The sequence below is a fragment of the Rana temporaria genome, chromosome 2 (genome assembly GCF_905171775.1).
Source record: "Rana temporaria chromosome 2, aRanTem1.1, whole genome shotgun sequence".
Taxonomy (NCBI): Eukaryota; Metazoa; Chordata; class Amphibia; order Anura; family Ranidae; genus Rana; species Rana temporaria.
In genome coordinates this window covers 395,700,175-395,725,233 of record NC_053490.1, presented here as the reverse complement: position 1 = coordinate 395,725,233, position 25,059 = coordinate 395,700,175, and the positions used below count along the sequence as shown (strand labels likewise).

Here is a 25,059-nt window from a genome sequence, read left to right as displayed (position 1 = left end):
CAACATGCAGGACATTTTGTGCACTTTCAGAACATGCAGTAAAAATGTGCAACCTCTATGGAGCCAGGGGCAACATGCAGGAAGACTGCCAGTACACCAGCACTGAAGCCAAATAGCCAAACTTACGCAAACGATGTAAAATTTTCACAATTCGACGCGGGAACGACGTCCTTACTTAACATAGGATACGCCTCATATAGCAGGGGTAACTGTACTCCGAAAAAAGCCTAACGAAAACTACGTAAAAAAATGCGCCTGCCGGACGTACGTTTGTGGATCGCCGTATCTAGCTAATTTGCATACTCAACGCGGAAATCGACGGAAACGCCACCTAGCGGCCAGCGGCCAGCGTAAATATGCACCTTAAATCCGACGGCGTACTAAGACGTACGCCAGTCGGATCTAGCCCAGCTTCAGGCGTATCTTGTTTTGGGGATACAAAACAAAGATACGCCGGAGCAAACTAGAAGTTACGCGGCGTATCAATAGATACGCCAGCGTAAACGCTTCGTAGATCTGGCCCTGTGTGTGTAAATAAAATAAAAATAAAAATCACAAAAATGCATGCTTACAAAAGCACCATGCATTTTTTTGAGAATCGTGAGAGAATTGTGATCTTCATTCTAAGCAATTGAATTGTGATTCTCATTTTTCCCATAATCGTGCAGCTCTACTGCCTTTAGGAATCAATATGAGAAACACCAGCAAATCTATTGACGTAGCTTTAAGTGCACACAGTACAGAGGACACAGACAGTACACCACGTGAAAATACTGCAGCTAGCACAATCACCTGCCTGCCTGTCAGTAAATTAGGAAGAGCGGATCTAGCTAAACTATACAGTGTATAAATATATATACACAAAACACCTGGGGCCAGATTCAGATAGAGATACGATGGTGTATCTCCTGATACGCCGTCGTATCTTTGAGTTCCGTCGGTCGGATCTATGCGCCTGATTCATAGAATCAGGTTCCGCATAGATCTCCCTAAGATCCGACAGGTGTAAGTGACTTACACCGTCGGATCTTAGGCTGCAATCTCACACTGGCCATTAGGTGGCGATTCCGTTTGTATACGCGACGAATATGCAAATGAGGAGTTACGCCGATTCAGAAACGAACGACCGCCCGGTGTTTTTTTTTTACGTTGTTTGCGTTCGGCTTTTTCCGGCGTATAGTTACCCTTGCTATATGGGGCGTATCCTATGTTAAGTACGGCCATCGTTCCCGGGTCGAATTTTGAATTGTTTACGTTGTTTGCGCAAGTCGTTCGCGAATACGGATGGACGTAATTTACGTTCACGACAAAAGCAATGATGTCCTTGCGTCATTTAGAGCAATGCAAGCTGGGAAATTTAGCGGACGGCGCAGGCGCAGTTTGTTCGGCGCGGGGACGCGCCTGATTTAAATGTTACACACCCCCTAGCCGCGGAATTTGAATTCCGCCGGGGGATTTACGATATGCCGCCGCAACTTTAGAGGCAAGTGCTTTCTGAATAAAGCACTTGCCTCAAAAACTTGCCCCGGCGTAACGTAAATTAGATAGGTTACGCGGATCTAAAGATCCGCTTACCTATCTGAATCTGGCCCCTGGGATGCATATATATCCTCTACACACTGTAACTCTAACTGACTAGCCTGCCTGCTCTATCTAACTCCAAAAAATGACACTCTCTGTCTCTCTCTGTCAACCACCAACACACTACACAAGGCCGACTTCCAGGCAGAATTATATAGTGTGGGGCGTGTACTAAACCCCCTGAGCCAATTATGGCTCTCCGTTTTTTGCGCGCTGTAATTGGCCACGCATGCGGGTCATAGTGCATTGCTGGTTCATGATTGGCCAAGCATGCACTGCGATGTCGCAGTGAATTATGGGCTGTGACACGCCAATCGATGTTCGTAATTCGACGAACGATCGAACATACATGTTCGAATCGAACATGAGTTTGACTCGAATACGAAGCTCATCCCTAGTCATGACAGATTTCCATTAAACTAACTACAAGGAAACTGTCATAATTTAGAAGTCTGGATACTTTAGGAAACAGCTTATCTTCCTTTTTTTTTTTAAATGCTCCCCTAACCCTACTTTCTGGACTGTAAAATAGATAAATTACAACCTACACTCTGAATCTAGTCACCTGTAGGTGAACATCAAAGAGCACTGGCTTTTATATTAAATAGAGCTACTAGAAATAAACAGCACCATCATACCCCACAGTATTATTTTGTTTTTATAAGTACAAATAAGGGCTGCTTTTGGATGTAAACCATGTGTGTGGGCGTGCATGAGCACAAAGAGGAAACCCACGCACTTACAGAATGAACTTTTAAATTGTATGCAACTTGTGTGCTTTGTGAAAACAAAACTCAGAACCTGACCCTTGCATACTGCCTACCTGTAATTTTCTATACATCACCTGTAAAAAAATAAAATGTAGCTGGAAATCATGGCACTCACAGGTGCTGTATTCCATTTCTTAATAAGAGCCAAACAATTCGTTTTTTGGTAGAAACTATATGGCTTGTTCAGGTATCCATAATTCATTTAGAGGAATGATAGTGCTATCTACAGTGAGATACCGTATTTATCGGCGTATACCGCGCACTATTTTGCCCTGAAAATCAGGGCAAAATCGTGGGTGCGCGGTATACGCCGATACCCGCTTTCCCGCCACGAGTTTGAATACTGCGCCGGCATATACCGAGCGCAGTACACTCGTGTATCTTCGGGCAGTCTCTGCACTTCTCGCGCTGACGTCCTGAGCGTACAGGACGTCAGCGCGAGAGTTGCCGAGCCTGCCCGACGATACACGAGTGTACTGCGCTCGGTATATGTCGGCGCAGTATTCAAACTTGGCGTGGGAAACGAGCGGGGAGGACGCGAGGACGCCGCAGAAAGACCCCGGACCCAACGAAGAGGACCCCCGGAAGCTGCAGACGGACCCTGGACCCGACGAAGAGGACCCCCGGAAGCCGCAGACGGACCCCGGACCCGACGAAGAGGACCCCCGGAAGCCGCAGAAGGACCCGTACCCGACGAAGAGGACACCCGAAGCCGCAGACGGACGCCGGACCCGACGAGGCCGCCGATGGACGCCGCGCAAGACACCAAAACTGTAAGTACAAAAAAATCGTTTTTCCACAGGATTCGGGGCAACGTTAGGGGTGCGCGGTATACGCGGGAGCGCGTTATACCGCGATGAATACGGTAAGTCTTATCTAATTTTCTGACACTTGGCTTTACTTTGCAGTATAATCAGAAAGTAACAGTAGTTGACACTACATCCCCTCAATCACATTTGTAGCTGTTCCAATGTTTATATCAAATGTTTTTTCCTGAAATTATCATCTTTTTCATGAATGTCGAGTCAACTGATGCAACTATCACAGAAGATTAGATTAGGCTTTACATAGACCCTGATTTAAAGTGGATGTAAACCCGAATTTGTTATATATTTTTTTGCTGTCACAATGTAGAGTAAAATATTTCCTATCATCTGTGCCCAATCTTGCCACACAGAGTTAATCCAGCTCTGAGCAATCCTCTTTTATTGTTCAGTAAAATAAATCGGACTTACAGAGAAAAACCTTGGTCCGTTCCGCCCCCTTGCTGTGAGTGGCAGGTTATTTACATATCTCATGCACTAGCTTGGAGACAGGCATTATTTTTTAATTCCCACCCCCACTCCTTTTCTGAAGTCATGTGGTTACTTTCCTGGATTTTGACTGGATGTTAGTGATCATAGCAGAATTCAGTGTAAGGGGAGTGTAGAGGTGGGCGGGAAGTCTACTGACATCACGACTCCACCCACCGAGCTCCAGACAACAGATCCACCCACAGAATCTTCAGTTTTTCAGTTCTTATAACAGAAAGAGGGGAGACATTTAACAGATAAGTATACATGCAGGAGGCATCTATATCCTTATAGATCAGCACTATGGCAGTAGTTTAGAAAGGATGAGAGTGGGTTTACATCCACTTTAAGGATACAGCAGATGATTCGAAAATCCTTGTCTTCCTGAGAGGGGAGTATGTTCTGACAGCTCTCTTTCCGGGTGGAGTACAGTAAATGTCAGATTCCGAACATGCTTATGGACCTCACCGTCAATGTATCGATGGAATAAGCATTGCATTTACTTAATTTTCAAGGCATACAACTATTAGACAGTGTATTAATGGCCTTCAAAGAGAATATTGATGCAGTACATACCACCTCTTCTGCCCCTACACTCAATCCCATTTAGTTCTGCTGCTTAATGTACCCAACTGTCTAGAAGTTTTGTTACTGCACCCATGTTATGTGACTTTATATCAAAGTTTCATGTGTTTAGAATTATTAGTAATAATATGTACTACTCCGTCTAATAGGGTTATGTGGATGTTTGATGATTGAAGAAGAAGAAACACCAATTGGATTCACCTTGGATGACACCAAACCGGATGGTTCTGTACCAGCCATCATAGGGTAATATAAAAACAGATTATAAATACCAAACACCTTTTTTCACATAATTTTATTTACAGTTGAACATTAGACACAAAGGGGCAGATCCACAGAGATCAGCACCCGCGCAGCGGATCAGAGATACGCTACGCCACCGTATCCTATCTGGCTTTAGTTCGAATCCTAGAAGAATTTGCGCCGTAAGTTACGGCGGCGTAGTCTATCTCTGGCGGCGGAATTCAAATCGGCGATTAGGGGGCGTGTTTTATTTAAATGAAGCGCGTCCCCGCGCCAAATGAACTGCGCATGCTCCGTTTCTAAATTTCGAGCTGTGCATTGCGCTAAATGACGTCGCAACGACGTCATTTTTTTTAACTTAGACGTGAATTACGTCCATCCCGATTCAGGAACGACTTACGCAAAAAAAAAAAAATCAAAATAAACGCGGGAACAACAGCCATACTTAACATGGCAGGTCTAACTATACGCAACGAAATACCAGCTTTAACTATACGCCCGAAAAAGCCGACTAGAGACGCCGTAAAAAAATGCGCCGGCCGCTCGTACGTTCGTGGATCGACGGAAATAGCTAATTTGCATACCCGACGCGGAAAACGACGTGAACACCACCCAGCGGACGCCGAAGTATTGCATCTTAGATCCCGAAGGCGTACGAGGACGTATACCTGTCGAATCTAACCCAGATGCCGTAGTATCTTGGTTTGAGGATTCAAACCAAAGATATGACGCGGGTAATTTGAAAGTACGCCGGCGTATCAGTAGATACGCCGGTGTACTAGCTCTGTGGATCTGCCCCAAACATTTTTTCATTTAAATATACACCCCAATAGCCGTAAAGGATATAAATACACTTTGTGTGACTAAATGCCTTTATAAACCCAGATACTTTGTAAAAGGTATTTGTAATATTGTTACTGTGCTGCACATAGCCTTTATGCAAATCAGAGCTGTGTGTGATGCTGAACAAGTCCACCCACTATAGGCTGTTGTGGAAAACTGCAAGGAGCGGATACAAGATCTGCACAAGGAGAAATAGTAGCTGTGACTGGCCTTTATTAAAGGAAACTCCTGTACAGAGTTAGATCCCTTTTAACACTGGGGGGGGGGGGGGTTTCAGGCGATTTGGCGTTAAAAAAAGTGCCTGAAAGAAGCCTCATCTGCAATCCCAATGTGAAAGCCTGAGTGCTTTCAGAGCCCTTTCACACTGCCAACACCTGAAAAATGCTGGTAAAGCTCCACTATAACAATAAAAGCAGTACTGCACAACCTAAAATGTAAATGTAAACACTAATAAATAATGTCCATGAGAAGAAACAGTCCACAAGTGATTGTGAAAAGGCACAATGAAAATGACGGCATGCAATGTGGATCAAACATGGCCAGAAATCCGTCCACCACACACAGAGTGGCCTCTCACCTCACTGATTCGACCTATAATAGGTCACATAGCATGTAACTCATTCCCAGTATAACTACTTAGAACATCCAATCGATCAGCATACCAAAGGTGTCGATCAAGGTCCTGAGCTTTGTCTCCAACATGCATAGGAAACATAAATGAAGACAATCTGTGCTCTCTGTATAAGGAGTGTTTAATTGCAAAGATAAAACAAAAGTGAAACTACTCACAAAGATGGCACTCAGACGTGAGTGCTTACAGACAGCATAGGAAACAATTGCAACAGCGATGGCTGTGGGTGAGGTCTGTCGTGACTCCTCCCCCTCGTATGCGTTACGTCCGTAGGCGGGACTTCATCAGCGCAAGGTAGGATGACACAAAAACGTCCTCTAGACGTCCTAAGATCTATAGCTCCACTATAACCCCTTTCACACTGGACATTTTTCAGGTGCTTTGGCGTTAAAAACAAGCGCCTCAATGGGAAGGGGTGTTTTAGGAATGGTGTATTCAATGCTCCTAAAGCTCTGCAAAGAAGCTGCTTGCAGGACTTTTGATGCCCTGCCAGTGCAGCGCCTCAGTGTGAAAGCACTTAGGCTTTCACATTGGGATTGCAGATGAGGCTTCTTTCAGGCGCTTTACAGGTGCTTTTTTTTAACGCTAAGACCCCTTTCACACTGGGGTGTTTTTTAGGTGCTTTAGTGTGAAAGCACTCAGGCTTTTACATTGGGATTGCAAATGCAGCTTCTTTCAAGCGCTTTACAGGCGCTTTTTTTAACGCTAAAGACGCCCCAGTGTGAAAGGGGTCTTAAAGAACAGGTATTGTTTCTCTCTGGATTACTGTACAAATCTGAAAGAAATACACAAAGAGTGAGAACGCACACAGCTTTTTGTATTTAGAAAATATTGTGTACCCTTGGTATCAGCTTTAAGGACATATTAGTTATTTAATTGTGAATAATTTCTGTACCAACTTCCATGAAGGTAGATGAATAGCAAATATTAAAAGAGAAGTATGTGAATTAGAAAAACAAAAAATGTATACACCTAGGTGGATGCAGCATCGGTCGGTTGCTGCATATGTCCCCCACTGCCTCTGCACTGAGAACTGAGCAATCAAAGATTGTTGAATTGTCAGCTCTCAGGCCTCGTACACACGACAGAGTTTTTTTCGGCAGAATTCACAGAGAAACTCGGTCAAAACCCGGATTCTGCCGAGAAACTCTGTTGTCTGTACACTTTTGGCTCGATGGAGCCGCCGAGGAGCTCGTCGAGAAAATAGAGAACATGTTCTCTATTTTCTCGTTGTTCTATGGGAGAAGGCGGCCCGCCGAGCTCCTCGGCGGCTTCATCCCAGAACTCGACGAGGAACTCGACGTGTTTGGCACGCCGAGTTCCTCGTCCGTGTGTACGGGGCCTCAGCAGTCTGTGAGCAGAGACCCAGGTAATGTCAGTCTCTAGCTCTGTACTCTGGAATCTCCTGCATGCTCTGGAGCGCTGGGCTGTGGAGGGGGTGAGCGGGGGTGCCTCAAAATCAAAGTCAAAATCTTTTCAGAGCTTGGAACAGCACTATGACGGCAGCCGACAGCGAGCTTCAACCAGCTGCTGGCTGAAACCGGATCACAGGGGTGCAGAATGAACTGCACTCATCTGATCCACAGGAGAAAAATAGCCAAAATAACTTTGGCTATACTTCTCCTTTAAACCTTGATGTGTACATGCTACATATTCATATTTTATTTAGCATTATGGTAATGTGGAACATGAGACATTAGAAAAGTATGCAGTAGCGGCCGATCCATTAGGGGCGCAGGGGCGCCGCCCCCCCAATCCATGCGCCCGGCCCCCTAATCTATATGCAGGGTGCCAGGCGCAATGATTATTTTTAAATACGTGATTAGAGCTGAAGGCTCAGTCACCCAGTTGTGTGACAATAGCGATTTAATATTCGCTAATGTCCTTCTGGACAATTAGGAAGCCGGTTCTGAGACCCGATTGGCCTGAAGTCTTAGGACCCAATTGGAGAAGAAGGGCCGGCACTTCCCTCAACAAGTTGAAGCGAAGCGCAGCTTAAGGTAAGGCTACTGATTGCCGCCTTCCCGTCCGTCTTCCGTGATGGGGGAGGCGGGCAGGTGCAGTAGTGCAAGTGAGGGGGGGGAGGTTTGTTGCCCCCCCACTGAAACTTGGGCTTAGAAAAGGAGATGTGTTGAAACGTCAGAGCAAATTAGGTAAAGAGCATTTTTTTATTTTAAAATGTTTAGAGGCATGTGTACAGTAGTGGCCTAAGATACTGTTCTATAATCTTTGATATATTTTATGTTCTAAATCTTTCCACAGTACTACTGGCTGGGGAGATCTAATTTATGTTCTGCAGTACTTTAAATAAAACATGATACTGCTTTGTATATGTCTTGCATATTACCTTGTTCTGTCTTTGCTCATTGTGAATATAAAGAATAGACGAGAGGATATTTTAAAACATCTTCTGTTTGATTCAGCTTTACAATATGGTTTATAGCATGATAACCTGGACAAAAATGATTTTTTTTTTTACATTAATGGTGTACACTATTTTTGTGTGTGTTGTAATGTAAATATTTTTCCAGTGGCATTACCACATACATTTGACACTGGCTTGGCTGTGCCAATAAGTTAAAGTGGTTGTAAAGGTTCGTGTTTTCTCACCTTAAAGCGGTTCTCCACCCTAAAGTGGAACTCCCTCTGATCGGAACCCTCCCCCCCTCCGGTGTCACATTTGACACCTTTCAGGGGGAGGGGGGTGCAGATACCTGTCTAAAGGCAGGTATTTGCACCCACTTCTGGCCCGGCATTCACGGGCAAAAGACGGGCATTCCGTCACATCCCGTCGCCCCCCCGTTGTGGGGAGCAGCATTTTTTATAATGCCTAAGGCATAGCATTAAAATGCAAAATTCCATTAACGACCGCCGCATGTAAATATATGTCGGCAGAATGGCACGTATAGGCAGATGGACATGCCTATACGTCCCTGCCTAGACGTGGGTCGGGGGAGCGATCCGGGATGAGGGGGTGGCTATTCGTTTCTAGACACCCCCCCCCCCCCCCCGCGATCGCTCCCCGGAGCTGAAGGCTTCCCCGTGCTTCACTATGGCGCTGCATCGAATGTGTCATCCCTTTTATAGGGAGACACAATCGATGACGTCAGACCTACAGCCACACCCCCCTACAGTTGTAAACACACACTAGGTGAAGCATAACCCCTTCAGCGCCCCCCTGTGGTTAACTCCCAAACTGCAACTGTCATTTTCACAATAAACAATGCAATTTAAATGCATTTGTTGCTGTGAAAATGACAATGGCCCCAAAAATGTGTCAAAATTGTCCGAAGTGTCCGCCATAATGTTGCAGTCACGAAAAAAATCGCCGCCATTAGTAGTAAAAAAATAAAAAAAATAAAAATGCAATAAAACTATCCCCTATTTTGTAAACGCTATACATTTTGCGCAAACCAACCGATAAACGCTTATTGCGATTTTTTTTTTTACCAAAAATAGGTAGAAGAATACGTATCGGCCTAAACTGAGGAAAACTTTTTTTTTAGATATTTTTGGGGAATATTTATTATAGAAAAAAGTAAAAAATATTGCATTTTTTTCAAAACTGTCGCTCTATTTTTGTTTATAGCGCAAAAAATAAAAACCACAGAGGTGATCAAATACCACCAAAAGAAAGCTCTATTTGTGGGAAAAAAAGGACGTCAATTTTGTTTGGGAGCCACGTCGCATGACCGCGCAATTGTCTGTTAAAGTGACGCATTCCCGAATCGCAAATCCTGGCCTGGGCCTTTAGCTGCCTAAAGGTCCGGGGCTTAAGTGGTTAAATGACATGCCTGGGGATGACCTTAATCTTTCTGAAATGGTGCATTTATATGATGTATACCTTTATAAGGATCTGGTACGGATGTCAAGAGGGGACTCATGCAAAAAATATGGCATGAAATCTCCCCTAAAATCCATACCAGACCTTTGTCTGAGCATATAGCCTGGCAGGCCAGGAAAGGGGGAAAAAGAGCATGTACCCTCGAACCATACCAGACCACATCCTCTCAACACAGGGCATGGAGGACAAGAGTTTCTTCCACAACAGCCTGGTCCAGTGGTTGTGGGGGTATTCCAATATAGGTATTATGCAAATCTGGAAAGCCCTCTTTAAAAGTAAGGGGATCCTCAGATACAATGTGAATGAGAAAGGGGTACATAGACCCCCTATTAATTAAAAAAAAAAAAGTGTAAATAAAAACGCCCTTTTAAAAAAAAAAAAAATCCAATGTTGCAGATCAGTATCAATCATGATGAATGACAAAGCCAGACTTGCAGAATAAAAAACACACACTATGCGATGAACACATCCATCCTTTTGTTACTCTTGCTGTGAATGACAGCTTTAGCCCCTGCTGCTAAATATAAACAAAAATGTTGGGTATAGCTAATGATATCATTGACAAAATATGACCATGGCCACATACCAAGGCTGTGATATGAAATGTATAATTACTACTGGTTGCCATCTATGGGCCAGATCCACGTACAGCGGGCCTAACTTAAATATTGGGATTTAAGTTACACCGCCAAAAAATTTCTACCTAAGTGCCCGATCCACAAAGCACTTACCTAGAAATTTTCAGCGGTGTAACTTAAATCCGTCCGGTGCAAGGTGGCGAGTCCCATTTAAATTAGGCGCGCTCCCGCGCCGGATGTACTGCGCATGCTCCCGACGCGATTTTCCCGACGTGCTTTGCGTGAAGTTACGTTGCGCCGAGTTTTGTGAATCGCGCCGGGTAAAAAAAGTTGCGTCGGGAAAAAAAAGAGATGCGGCGGAAAAAAAAAAATGTAAAAAAAATTTGACAGTGTCGCGGGAAAGAAGGGTATACTTTTACAAGTATAAAACAAGGGGGGAACTAATGCGCAAACCAGCCTAACCCGGGAAAAAATATATATAGTGGTACAAATAAATTAAAAGTTACAATCAAGCAGCAGCCACAACTAATAGTGCTCACGCACTGACAGCATATGATAGACAGGGGGATGTAGTGGCGCTTGCAAATACTAAAAACCGACAATAATTTAAAACAATAAAATATTCTAAACAATGATTCCTAAAGTATGAGAGTGAGTCCGTCCTCTACTGGGGTAAAAATGTGTAACACTCGAGGTCTATGCCCAAAAAATACCATCCAACATCAATAATTAGATGTGGAAGGAACTGCGAGTGAATAAATAATGAAATCCAATGGATAAAAGTGCCTGACTGGCCGCACAGTGTACATGGGATAATAATCCTTTTTTTAAAAATATGTGTCATAAATCCTTCAAGTGCTTGATGAAAAACAAGTGCAAAGTGCTAATAATTAAAACAATAATAGCAGTGAATGAAAGCTCCAGCTCTCCTGGAAAGTGGTTAATTACTAATTAGCAAACACATGCAGGAAAAAGCAACAACTGAAAAGTCCAAAAATGCAAGTGTCCTAAAAACCTAAATGGTTCAATCATAAAACTGTTGTTTTTCTGTGCAATGAAAAAGATATAATAATATAATAATAAAATAAAAAATAAAATAAAAAAATAAAAAAATAAAAAAATCATAAATAATAGTCCAAAAACAGATAGTACAATATCACTGCAGGATTAGTGATAGTGAATAAAACTATATCCAGTGCACAATCAAGTGATAATGAAAATATTAAAAATAAAGTCCAAAGTGCAAAGTGCATCTGTGCTCCATTCAACAATTCAGATGATCAGTGGTTAATTCAGTGAAGACTTGTTACATTGTGCTCATTCAATGAAGACTTGTTACATTGTGCTCATATGTCTGTGAATCAAACCAGCCCGATTTTCCTCAGTGTGGGGATTATTTTTACCAGCCTCTTACCTTCTTGAGGCTTTTACCAAGCCTGTAACAGGAGCTGCTCTGCAGTCACATAAATACAATCCAGGATCCAAAGACGGCTCACACTCCTCCCCATTCAGGCTCTCAAAAAGAAACACAGGAATGCCTCCATAGCATAAAACCACAGGATATCAGTTTAATAAAGAAAAACGAATACACTCACAAACATTGCTGTGTTAAACAGCGTGTGTACAATCGAGTGTCACCGCTCTGCGGCCGCAAAGCAGGTGACTTCACCAGCAAGCCCTCTGTGTCCTCCTCACGCGTATCGCGACAGCCCTACGTAGCTATCCTATGATTAAGCGACGTAGGGCTGTCGCGATACGCGTGAGGAGGACACAGAGGGCTTGCTGGTGAAGTCACCTGCTTTGCGGCCGCAGAGCGGTGACACTCGATTGTACACACGCTGTTTAACACAGCAATGTTTGTGAGTGTATTCGTTTTTCTTTATTAAACTGATATCCTGTGGTTTTATGCTATGGAGGCATTCCTGTGTTTCTTTTTGAGAGCCTGAATGGGGAGGAGTGTGAGCCGTCTTTGGATCCTGGATTGTATTTATGTGACTGCAGAGCAGCTCCTGTTACAGGCTTGGTAAAAGCCTCAAGAAGGTAAGAGGCTGGTAAAAATAATCCCCACACTGAGGAAAATCGGGCTGGTTTGATTCACAGACATATGAGCACAATGTAACAAGTCTTCATTGAATGAGCACAATGTAACAAGTCTTCACTGAATTAACCACTGATCATCTGAATTGTTGAATGGAGCACAGATGCACTTTGCACTTTGGACTTTATTTTTAATATTTTCATTATCACTTGATTGTGCACTGGATATAGTTTTATTCACTATCACTAATCCTGCAGTGATATTGTACTATCTGTTTTTGGACTATTATTTATGATTTTTTTATTTTTTTATTTTTTTATTTTATTTTTTATTTTATTATTATATTATTATATCTTTTTCATTGCACAGAAAAACAACAGTTTTATGATTGAACCATTTAGGTTTTTAGGACACTTGCATTTTTGGACTTTTCAGTTGTTGCTTTTTCCTGCATGTGTTTGCTAATTAGTAATTAACCACTTTCCAGGAGAGCTGGAGCTTTCATTCACTGCTATTATTGTTTTAATTATTAGCACTTTGCACTTGTTTTTCATCAAGCACTTGAAGGATTTATGACACATATTTTTTAAAAAAGGATTATTATCCCATGTACACTGTGCGGCCAGTCAGGCACTTTTATCCATTGGATTTCATTATTTATTCACTCGCAGTTCCTTCCACATCTAATTATTGATGTTGGATGGTATTTTTTGGGCATAGACCTCGAGTGTTACACATTTTTACCCCAGTAGAGGACGGACTCACTCTCATACTTTAGGAATCATTGTTTAGAATATTTTATTGTTTTAAATTATACTTTTACAAGGTGTACTAACTTTACACTTTGTAAAAGGTACCCTATCTTTGCGTTTGCAAACTAACAACTTACGGAGACTTCACGAAGGGAAACCGCTTCGTGGATCTCCGTAAGTGCTCATTTGCATACCCGAAGCGGAATTTCGACGAGAAATGCCCCCAGCGGCGGCCGAGGTACTGCATCCTAAGATCCGACAGTGTAAAAGTATTACACCTGCCGGATCTTAGGAATATCTATGCGTAACTGATTCTGTGAATCAGCCGCATAGATAGAAACAGGGATACGACGGCGTATCAGTAGATACGCCTGCGTATCCCTTTTGTGGATCTGGCCCTATGTTCTGTTGACATTCTTACTCTCATGGACATAAAATCAATAGATATTTGACCCTATAGTTTTGCTTTTTTTCAGGTGTTTAACTCAAAGAATCTGTGTTGTTTCATGCTATTTCTCTACACTCCTTACAAGAGTAGCAGAGCAGTTGTACATTTTGTGCTTGCTTTTTACTTTTACTTGAGATACACAATGGGCCAGATTCAGGTACCTGCGCTGCGGCGTAACGTATCTCGTTTATGTTACACCGCCGCAAGTTTTCAGCACAAGTGCTTGATTCACAAAGCACTTGCCTGTAAACTTGCGGTGGTGTAACGTAAATGCGTTCGCCTAATTCAAATGGGGCGTGTACCATTTAAATTAGGCGTGTTCCCACGCCAAACGTTCTGCGCATGCTCCGTTAGGAAATTTCCCGCCGTGCTTTGCGCGAAATTACGGCGCCTCGACGTGTTTTTTGAACAGCGAGGTGCGTTACGTCCTTTCGTATTCCCGGACGTCTTACGCAAGAATTTTTTTTTTAATTCGACGCGGGAACGACGGCCATACTTTAACATGGCTGGTCTAAATCTAAGCCATGAAATAGCAGGCGTAAGTTTGCGACAGGAAAAGCCGACTAGCGACGACGTAAGAGAATGCGACGAACGCGCGTACCTTCGTGGACCGCCGTAAACAGTTAATTTGCATACCCGACGCGGAAAACGACGCAAACTCCACCCCACGGGCGCCGGAGTATTACACCTACTATCCGAAGGCGTACAAAGCCGTACGCCTGTCGGATCGAAGCCTAAAGCCGTTGTAACTTGTTTTAAGGATTCAAAACAACGCTACGACGCGGCAAATTTGAAAATACGCCGGAGTATCAGTAGATACGCCGGCGTATTACAACTGTGAATCTGGCCCTATTTTACCAAAAGTATTGGGATGCCTGCCTTTACACACACAGGAACTTATGACATCCCAGTGTTAGCCGTAGGGTTTAATATTGAGTTGGCCTACCCTTTGCAGCTATAACAGCTTCAACTGTTCTGGGAAGGCTGTCCAGAAGGTTTAGGAGTGTGTCTATGGGAATGTTTGACCATTCTTCCAGAAGCACATTTGTGAGGTCAGGCACTGATGTTGGATGAGAAGGCAGTCTCCACTCGAATTCATCCCAAAGGTGTTCTGTCAGGAGCCCCTTATGTGGATTTTTTAGGGTGAAAATGTAGGTGCTAACTAGCCCCACATATAGCAGTGCAGCCAGGGCCATTTATGTTCCTTGTTTTTGGACCCATGCACTACCATTATGGGATCCTGCCCCTGTATTGGTCAGCACCTCATGTATTAGGATGCTGGTCCCCAATAGTAATTTGATGACCTGATGAAGGGCCACACCCCGATATGCGTTGTCATGACTACAGCCTAAACATCTCAAACATCCCTCCGCTCTGCCACCCTCTGCTTGTCTTGCATCCTGAGCCTCAAGCATAGCCGTGACACCGGTCCTTGTGAGCCAATCGTCATCTTTAGCTCCAAGCCTCAATTTGGGCTTAGCTTCCTGGTGTGGCCTGACGTCACGCCCGGGAAGCTCTCGGCAGACATCGGAGCTAGCTAACTGTGCCGGTCGTGTGTGATTCTTTCCCCCTGGGCTAGCCAGCTGATTCACTGGGCATCCATCTTGCTTTTCTCCCCACAATCCTTTTGGACGTGTTCCCCCCTCGTGTCAACTGCGGGCATATCACAGAGAACCCACAAGGCTTCTATCCACTGCCTTCTCGCCACTTGGCGGACTGCATGTCTGTAAAGGTATTACCATCATATTGCTAAGCAAGCTGAGTGTTGTTTTACCATCCATGCAACAGAGGACTGTTTTTGTTTTAACACATGATTTTATGGCAACATTAAATTGACATTTTAACCATTTGATTGCCTTTCAATCTTTGTCCACAATAGACTTGACCCCATTAGAGCGCTTTTCATATGGTTGTTTTTGTTTGCATATGTTGTTATCACATCCCACCTGATGTGTTCTCCCATATAGCTGCTCATTGGGATCTTGCAGGACTTTTTAGTGTCTTTCCTATTGTTACATACATTTCTGTCTTTTGGCACCAGACTTTTTTGTTGTTTTCTGGTCCCCAATACTAGCCTCATTGACTTTTTGAAATATTCTCATAGATACTTGGATGGGAAATAATTGGTGCAGGCTCTATCAAGCAACCTGACATGGTCCTCAAAATATCACAGTAATTTCGATAGGTTCAGAGATCGTCGCTGGAACCCACTCACCTTTTAGGATGTCTTGATGGCCCTACTCAGAGCTCAGGACAGAGTGCTTTTCCTCATTGATAACTTTACACACTCTAATCTCAGATTTAAGCTCTCTGTACCAGGAGCGATCTGGATCTCCAGTTTTGCATGAGAATCCTAAAACTGAAGGTAGCCTCATGTGAGGCAATTCCTTTCACCGCAGGATTTTACAGACCTCTGTTCTTTGTGGGACAAGCTGACTCAATCTTTGTTCAGATGATTTCCGTATTGATGAGACTCAAGGGTTTGACTCTCGAGCAAGTAAGTCTTTTCTTCCTGTTTTTAAAAAATCTCCATGAAAAGACACCTCAGACAGTGTATCATTCTGAGGAAGAGACATAGACACCCTTGATATCAAGGGGAATGATTGTCTTTGGCATCTTGTTTTCCAAGGTAACATCCAGAAGTTCTGAGGTGTTTTATATAATCTGGATCCAAGTAGACAATGCCATAAAGGTATAAAAAGTGAGTTGAAAAAAAAAGTCGAACAAGCGCTCTTGATGTAATAAATATAGACATGTTCTAACTACCAATGTTAATGGTCACAGCTGCTACCTAAATAGGATCTCAAAGAGAGCCTTTAAACAGTAGATAAAAATAAAGAAGTCACAGTAGACCCAGGCAGCGCTCGTACATATAAAAAAAAGTTCTTCTCAGAACATATGCATTATAAACAGTGAATGCCCATCATATGAGGTCAGTACATAGAAGTGCAGAGGTGAGTAGTGAAATAATAATAACAGCTACCACCAGTCCTTAAATCACTTAAATGGAGATCTTGCTCATGGCAGACAATATCACCTTCACACGTGCACAAAACAGAAGGAGGGGGGGTGGATAGAAACCCCCTCTCTGTTTTGAAATTTTAATATCAATAAAACACTCTCAATGTACACTCACATGAGGTAAAAAATTCACAGCACTATTCACATAACAGCAGCATCGGATACAAACAGCGTCTCCTACCACTCGCTGGAACACCTAAAGTGCACCTAAATGCCATAATTCTTCATGTTAAATCTAGTGCTGGACATGTGGTGACTGCTTATGTTGGTGTAAGCCTCAGGACTTTCTTCCCAAGAGTTTCTTTACTAGACAAGTCCTCTCCTGCAGCTGGGCCTAGGTTAGCATTTGGCTCCTAATATTGCTGCCCATGTGACTTTGTGGGATCTTAGGTAGTTCTCTCATAGCTTTAACTTGGGGAGGTGACTGTTCAAGACTGGTGACTATGTCTGTCATAGAACCTTTGACAGGTGTAACATAAGACAAGGTTATTTGAACCCAGTGCTCCGGTAATAGTTTCTATCTGTCTCCGTAAACATGAAATAGTTATTCAGGTATTTAATCTGTATCCAGTTCACAGTTCACCAAAGGAAGTTTCCGTCTCTTGGTTGGATGTGGTCGGGATGGAAAGTTTTATCTCTCAGTCTTTACTTTCCTCTTTTGCATTTCAAGATGGATCCTGTACTGATGCTCCGATTTCTAGCTCCATCATGTCAAGTCAACTCCATGGTCTAGTGTTCAGGTTCCATCCTGTCCTGACAAGATGCAGTTTACTAAATATTTGAGTGTATCCTGAGCTTTTTGCTGGAGACTACAGTTTATCAGAGTGGCAAGGCTGCCACTTAGGCTTCTATCCTCACTTTCCCTGTGTTCTACCAGAGGCTTGGGGTGATTGTACCTGGATTAACACACTTGCTGTGGGAGCATTTGGGCACTGTAATTTTTGGGGCAGGCGTTGGGGGCATGTCCCTTTTAAGGGGGGCATTCCAGGGGCCTGTCCTGGGGATTTTAATGTTGGTGTGGATGGGGAGGGTATCGTGGATGGTGCTCAATTGATTTTCTACCAGGCGGACATTGGCCCTTATCTAAAGCCAGCTTCTGGTATCAGAATTAGGGATGGGTGGATGGTTCGGCCTGAGCATGAGTTCAGGCTGAACATAGGCCTCTTAGTTCTGCCCCACACTAAAAGTATTCTTACAATTGTGGCCAGTTGTAGCGTCATATTGGCGTCAAGCAAGACAGAGCAGGTCTTTGTTCAGTGCTACTAGAGAGTTAGTGTGTTATTCTTTATTTAGTGTGTGCTATTCTGATTCTATTGTTAGTGTAGAACATCAGTTTAGTGTGAATCTAGTGCTAGTTCAGTCAATATGAGTGTAGTGTGACCACCATTCATCTTTACATTAGTGTGAATCTAGGGATAGTTTAGTCCGTATGAGTGTAGTGAGTGACCATTCATTTTTACTTTAGTGTCACTTTAGTGTGAATCTAACGATAGTTCAGTCAGTGTGAGTGTAGTGCCCATTCATTTTTACATTTGTTTCAGTTTGTTTTGTCAGGGCAGCTTTATTGCCGTAGAAGTTCATTGCGTCAGTGCACGTTTAACGCCGTATATTTCAGTGCATTACATGCTGTTTAATGCAGTATATTTCATATGTATGCTGCCATGGAGGCACCAGTTTTCTGTTTTTAATTTTTCTTTTTTTTTCTTTTTGGATAGATTTTTTTTCCCTTTACTTCCTGTCCTGTAGCCAAAACATGAAATCCCTGCAAATTAAGGGAATTCCTTGAGAACCCCCAGGTCAGAAGAACTAAAGTCCTCGTTGGAAAATTTCCCCTTTATTACTTTACTTTTCTGGGGACAACCCTAAATTTTGGATTTTCATCTACTTTCACTTTCAATGATAATGGTAAACAGGATAAATAGAGAGGGTCAATCTCTTTAACAGGGTCAGACAGCAATAAAAACTGACAAGTGTTATGCACTCGGTCCCCCCCAAAAAAAAGGCTTGCCTTTAGTTATACTGTACTGTAAAGCATTAAAGGCCTATGCAGAAATAACCCTTTTTTGAACTCCTATAATGCAATATGTTTACATAAAGGATTAAATGCGTTTTCATTGGTAATACAGTATTTACTTATACTACTTTATTAGGCTAGGTTTCACATCTATGCATGTGTGGTTGATGCGTTTCTGTGGTGGGCTTTGCAGCACATTTTGTGTTTTTAATGTGTTTTGCGTTTTTTTGGGAAATGTTGGTGTTGCTATGAGGAGGAGCAGGAATATGCACTAAAATTGCATGCACATGTGGTTTTCAAACGTTTTTGATACAATTTCATTCCTATGGAGCCAAAAAGGCACCTTGCTGTGTGTAAAAAAAGTCACTGCACCTTTCCAAAACACACATTGAAGGGACCTGCATAGATGTGAATGGGACCCATAGAAAATAAGGTTAAATGGATTGTAGTGCGTTCTTTTTTGTATCTGATGTAAACCTAGCCTTAGTTTGTGGTTGAACTAGTGCTTGTACAGTAGATGCAGTGGACAGTGCTTCTCTGAAAAAGGGATGTTAAATGTACAGTTGTAACTCATGACATACAGTACATAGACTTTGTTTGTTAAGCAAGCTGGCTCTGCAATTAAAGCTTTTCAAGATACGTTTTGGTTAAGATCTCTAGGTTAAAATCCAGCTTCCAAAGATATATAAATGATAGTCTCTTAAAGAAAGCTTGTAAAATATAACTTGGTTTGTCTAAAGCGAGGACAGCTGAGCTTTCCTTCTTCCAACTTGCTTTATAACCTTTTTTAACAAAAAAATGAATTGTAAAGTGTGCATTCCTTCTGTCTGTTAAACATACATACATTGTAGATTACTTAACTTTCTGTCCAAGCATTGCGTAATGTAGTAAAATGCTAAGTGCCCTACATTTTTGTGTGGGCTAACTCCAGTGATGAGAAAATATAGAAGAAACTGTCAAGTAAATCAGGGAGAACAAGACCATGCTTAACAACATAGTTACATACGGTAGTTAGTCTGGATGAAAAAAAGACAAGTCAATCTAATTCAACCAATGTAAAAATGTACAATCCCATATTCACAATCCTATACACACAGTTGATCCAGAGGCAAAAAAAAACAGCAAAGCATGATCCAATTTGCTACAGCAAGGAAAACAATCCCCCGAGAGGCAATCGGATGTTCCCTGGATCAACTTTACCTATAAATGTTAGTAACAGTTATTTTATGTACATATATTAGCAAAAAGGGCAGGTAGAGGTTAGTATGACCATGTCACTGTCATTTTACTACCATTTTACTACCACTAGAAAAAAAAAGGTATTCGAAGAACAAATTCAAGTGTATGTGAAACCAAAACATTTGTTAGTATTTGCACATACATTAGGCATACATTAGGCAAGGCTTAAAAGTCCAGTCCAGTTTTTATTTTGCCATCTAGTCCTGTTGGGGAACTTTACGGTCACTCCCTGCCCTGTTGACATAGTCCATATTTCCAAAGTAAAATCCCTTCTTAGAGAACAAGCGTCCCTAGTGGCTGATTTCCCCTCTATTCCTGTTCTGGTGTCAATTCAAACTTTTGGATTTTCCATTACTTTCAGGCACAGCGGCAATGGTTACCAGGATAAACCGTGAGAATGAATCTCCTTAGCAGAGACACAACCAGCAATAAAAGCCTGACAAGTTCTAACCCTTCCCTACTCTATCCAAAACTAAAAGTAAAAACAGTTTTTGGTTTGCATACACTTTAAAAAAAGTTTATACATTGATTACCAAATTTGAATTGAACACTATACTACTGGAGATAAAACCATTCCCATCATAAAGCTATTGACAGAGGAATCATAGCTTTCAGTTGAGCAGCATTTGTCTTGGCTGTATCAAGGTAAAAATCTCACCCCAAGGGTCTTTGAGAACTACAGTCTTAAAAAGCTTTAGTAGGAGTTCTGTTAATCATTTTATTCAGTACACTGTTTTCTGAAAAATGTATTTTCACAAATGTGTTCATTTTGTTTAAGGAACCCTTTTATGGGGAAATGCCTGTAGAGCTGCAGATATTCTACAAGCTTTGTCTGGATTAAATACAGAAACCCCCGGGAAGTAGGCTTTGTTCCCTACATGTGCTTCACAATTTAATTACGTATTTTATTTCCTTCAGATTCATCCTCTCCAGAAAAGCATCTCTGCTGGCAAATCTGAGCAAGGAAGAAAGGTAATAGAGTTTGCATTTAATATGTCTTTCCTTTCAGGCACAGTACTTTAATACTATAAGTACCCTGCTAGGACAATAGAAAAATTGACAACCTTTATCAAACCCATTGAAAGTAAAAACAGGACTTATCTCTAGTCAATATGGATTTTAATGGACATTTAAACCTGAAATTGTGTTTTTTTTAACCACTTGAGATCCGCGCTATAGACGAAATACGTCCGCAGCGCGGCTCTCAAGTGCCAAGTGGCCGTTTAAAAACGGCCTTTATGTGCATTACCCGCGCGCGCCACTGGGTGGCGCGCGGCGGGTAAAAACTGTCCCGACGCATCGCCGAAGACCCGATGCGTGTACCTGGCGGCCGCGATGTCCGCCGGGTACACGCGATCGTCGGTGACACGGTAGGTGACAGCAGGAACGTGGAGCTCTGTGTGTAAACACAGAGCTCCACGTGCTGTGAGAGGAGAGGAGACCGATCTGTGTCTCTTGTACATAGGGACACAGCATCGGTCCCCTCCCCCAGTCACCCCCCTCCCCCCACACAGTTATAACACACCCAGGCTACACAGTTAACCCCTTCCTCACCCCCTAGTGTTAACCCCTTCACTGCCAGTCACATTTATACAGTAATTAGTGCATTTTTATATCACTGATCGCCGTATAAATGTGAATGGCGCCAAATTTGTGTCAAAAGTGTCCGATACGTCCGCCGCAATATCCCAGTCCCAATAAAAATCGCAGATCGCCGCCATTACTAGTAAAAAAAAAAATAATAAAAAAAATCATAATTCTGTTCCCCATTTTGTAGGCGCTATAACTTTTGCGCAAACCAGTCGCTTATTGTGATTTTTTTTTTTTTTTACAAAAATACGTCGAAAAATACATATCGGCCTTAACTGAGAAAAAAAATCGTTTTTTTAAAAAAAAATTGGGATATTTATTATAGCAACAAGTAAAAAAAATATATATTTTTTTTAAATTGTTGCTCTTTTTTTGTTTATAGCGCAAAAAATAAAAACCGCAGAGGTGATCAAATACCACCAAAAGAAAGCTCTATTTGTGGGGAAAAAAGGACGCCAATTTTGTTTGGGAGCCACGTCGCACGACCGCGCAATTGTCAGTTAAAGCGACGCAGTGCCGGACGCTGAGATTTCGCCTGGGAACGAAGGGGGTTTATGTGCCCAGTAAGCAAGTGGTTAAATAAAAGCATTTTAAAGAGGAATTCCACTTTTGTTAAAGAAAAAAAAGGGAGCATACAAAATTGCCACACAAGCCTTTTTTGTAGTTTGGTGTTATTAAAAATGACCTTTCCATTTTAATCTAAAACTGCAGACATTTTCTAAAATGCAATATGGAAGTCTAGAGGTGTCCTGTACACAGTTTGTGTTCAGAATACCCACAAAAATGTATTTCCCTGCTTGTGTGATTGACTCGCTGAGATGTTTGCTCCAAGATACAAGCACAATTTTAGGCATCTTCTGCAAAAGGAATTTTATTTTTGGTGAGATACTCCCTAAGGATTAATTACTTCTAAAGGGATGCAGACACTGCAAAGCTTCTTGTTAGAATGCTGAAAGTGCACCGTGTGGTTACTGTTTAACAAACCAGACCATCCCTTTCAAGCATTAGTCTTGCAGAAACAGGTAGAACTATGCTATAAAGTTTGTTAAAATTCCTGTACATAGATCAATCAGAGGGGATTGTTTTTTTTTCTCGACAAACGTGGAGTTACACTTTAAGTATTTTTGTGTAAAGTCATTGGGCCAAATCCACAGCCAGCGGAGGAAATTAAGTTTTTCAAAACTTATGTCATTTAAGTTACGGCGCCCTAAGTTGGTCTCGTAAGTGCCGTATCCACAGCGCATTTGCGCACAAAATATCGCTTACGTAACTTAAATTCCGAGGCGTAAGGCGGGGTTATTGCAAGTGGGAAGGAAGTGGGCATGCTTCATTGTAATGAGCCGTGACCCCATGCAAATGAAGGGCCGGCCGTACTGCGCATGCGCGCACGAATCTGCTTCTCACTGGGCATGTGCAGAACTTTGCTCGGCGCAATCAGTGAGATAGGTAAAAGGCCAAGCATACTTAGTTTGAGGATCGCCCTGTGTGTAAATAGCCCCAGTCAAACACACTTCCCTTGCAAAAGTATTTCCCTGTGTTCCCTTCCTAGAGCAAGTTGCTTCTGCTCTGAACGTTTGTCAGTGTTTGTTGGTGAGTTGTGTGTGATAGAGAAGTTTTGGAGGAGTATTAGATTGTAGTTGTTGTTTGTTTCTGATAAGTGTATTTTTTTTTGATTGTTTCTGCTAAGTCTATTTTTTTTTTTTCTGCTTGGATTTTGTGTTTGTTTTTTGTGTGTTTGTTTTTGACTTTGTAGTAGCTGTCTGCTTATGTGTTTTGATTTTTGTTTGTTTGTTGTGTGTGAATTTTTGTTTGTTTGTCCTGTGAGTTTTCTTGTTGCTGAGTGGTGTCTGTGATGGCACCCAAGTGCAGGAAGCTCAATTTTACCCATGTGGAGAAGCAAATCCTTTCTAGGTCCATCGTCCGATATGGGCGCTATTTACATAGGCCTGAGAGCCGGAACACCTCCCCGGCCCAAAGGAAGAAGATCTATCAAAAAATTACAGATCAGATAAATGCGGCGGGGGGGGGGAGACAAGGACCCCCGCTGGCATCCAGAAAAAGATCAATGATCTGAGGAGCGACTGACTGAGGAGGAATGGGCAGTGGCCCGGTGTTTCTAGCCAGAGCAGGTGGTGGGCCTGCGTGGCTTTAACTCTGATGTTCCTGTGGGGCCAGGTAAGTTTTTTTTTTCTATCTGGTGATTAGCATGTGTGGGTGGGGGAAGGGAAGATGTGCCAAGTGTGTGGATCCTCAAACCTGTGATTGTTTGGTGTCCTCCACAGATGACCAGGAGATTGCAGGCCCATCAGGCCAGGAGATTGCTGGCCCATCAGGCCAGGAGGATGCTGGGCCATCAGGCAAGGCTGCTGCACCACCCCAAGAACAGGAGGCTGCTCAGGAGTCCCCAGGGGAGGGGAGTGGCCAAACCTCCCCTCATGGGGAGGAGGATGAGGGGGAGGAGGATGAGGGGGAGGAGGAAGAAAATCTGCAGCTTGGCAGGGAAATCCTTCTGGCCTCTGAGCTAATGACATTTGAGGATACCCTTGAGGCTACCCCAGAGGCTGGCAGCAGTCAGGCCACCATCAGGGGTAGCCCCTCCCACTCCTCCCCCAACAGGCTGCAAACCACAAGGGTCACTCTCTCCCCTCCTCCAGAGCCACAAGCCTCAGGGGCAGGCAGGATGGCGACCCAGGAGACCAGGGGGGTGTTTGAGCGTCTGCCGGCCAGTCTGCAGAAGGACAATGCCTGGCAGACCTGCACTCTGGGTGAGATACAAAAAACTATTACCAAGCACAGCCTGGGTGCAATGAGGGAGTCACTCGGTGATGTGGCCACAAACTCTTTGGGGGTCATCACATGTTTGTGGGACCTGAAGACCGCCACAACAGGCGTGGCCCAGGAGGTGACTGCCCTGACCCAGGCTGTGCAGGACAATACCCGGGCTGTGCAGGACAATACCCGGGCTGGCCAGGCCAATACGGCTGCCATCACTGGCTGTCTGAACAGGATAGCAGTGGCCTTGGAGGGCAGGCCAGCAGGAGGACAGACACCAGGGGAGGCTCCTTCTTCCCCTGCTCACTCACCCCCCCATGAAGATACTCCCTCCCCTGCTCACACCCCCCCCCCCATGAAGATCCTCCAGTTGGCCGTGCCCGTGGCCGTGCCCGTGCCCTTGGGCAGCCCAGACGGAGCACTCGCCGCAGGAATTAATTAGCAGGGGTACTTTTGATATTTTTTTTTTTTTTTTTTTTTATGATTTTGTTTATTATACTATACTTATGATTTGGTTTATGTGTGTGAATGATGTGTGAATGTGGGGGGGTGGCATTCCTGATAAAATAAGGGTGTCACCCTCAGTTTTGGTGGAGAAGGGATCCCCAGGACCAGGGAGAAGTGATCCCAGGTTCCTGAATGGTGTATGAATGCACAGTGACATAATTGGAGCCGTGGCGTGGCGTTACTGCTCCCAAGTACCAAGGGGGGGGTACTTGGATCTAATCCAATTCGATGTGCATGTGATGTGTCTGTGCTAGGGACCACAGTGGTGTGCATTCATGCATTCTCATTGTGACATAATTAATCAGCGTTTA

General features: G+C 43.2%; 1 protein-coding gene across 1 annotated transcript in view; it reads left to right on the top strand.

Annotated features, from left to right (window-relative positions):
* Nucleotides 1-25,059, top strand: part of LOC120927414 (amine oxidase [flavin-containing] B-like) — a 105,237-nt gene that overhangs the window by 50,538 nt on the left and 29,640 nt on the right. The window contains exons 9-10 of the mRNA XM_040338069.1: nt 4,378-4,474; nt 20,798-20,851. Of these exons, the coding sequence (XP_040194003.1) occupies nt 4,378-4,474; nt 20,798-20,851 (151 nt within the window). The remainder of the gene's footprint in view (nt 1-4,377; nt 4,475-20,797; nt 20,852-25,059) is intronic.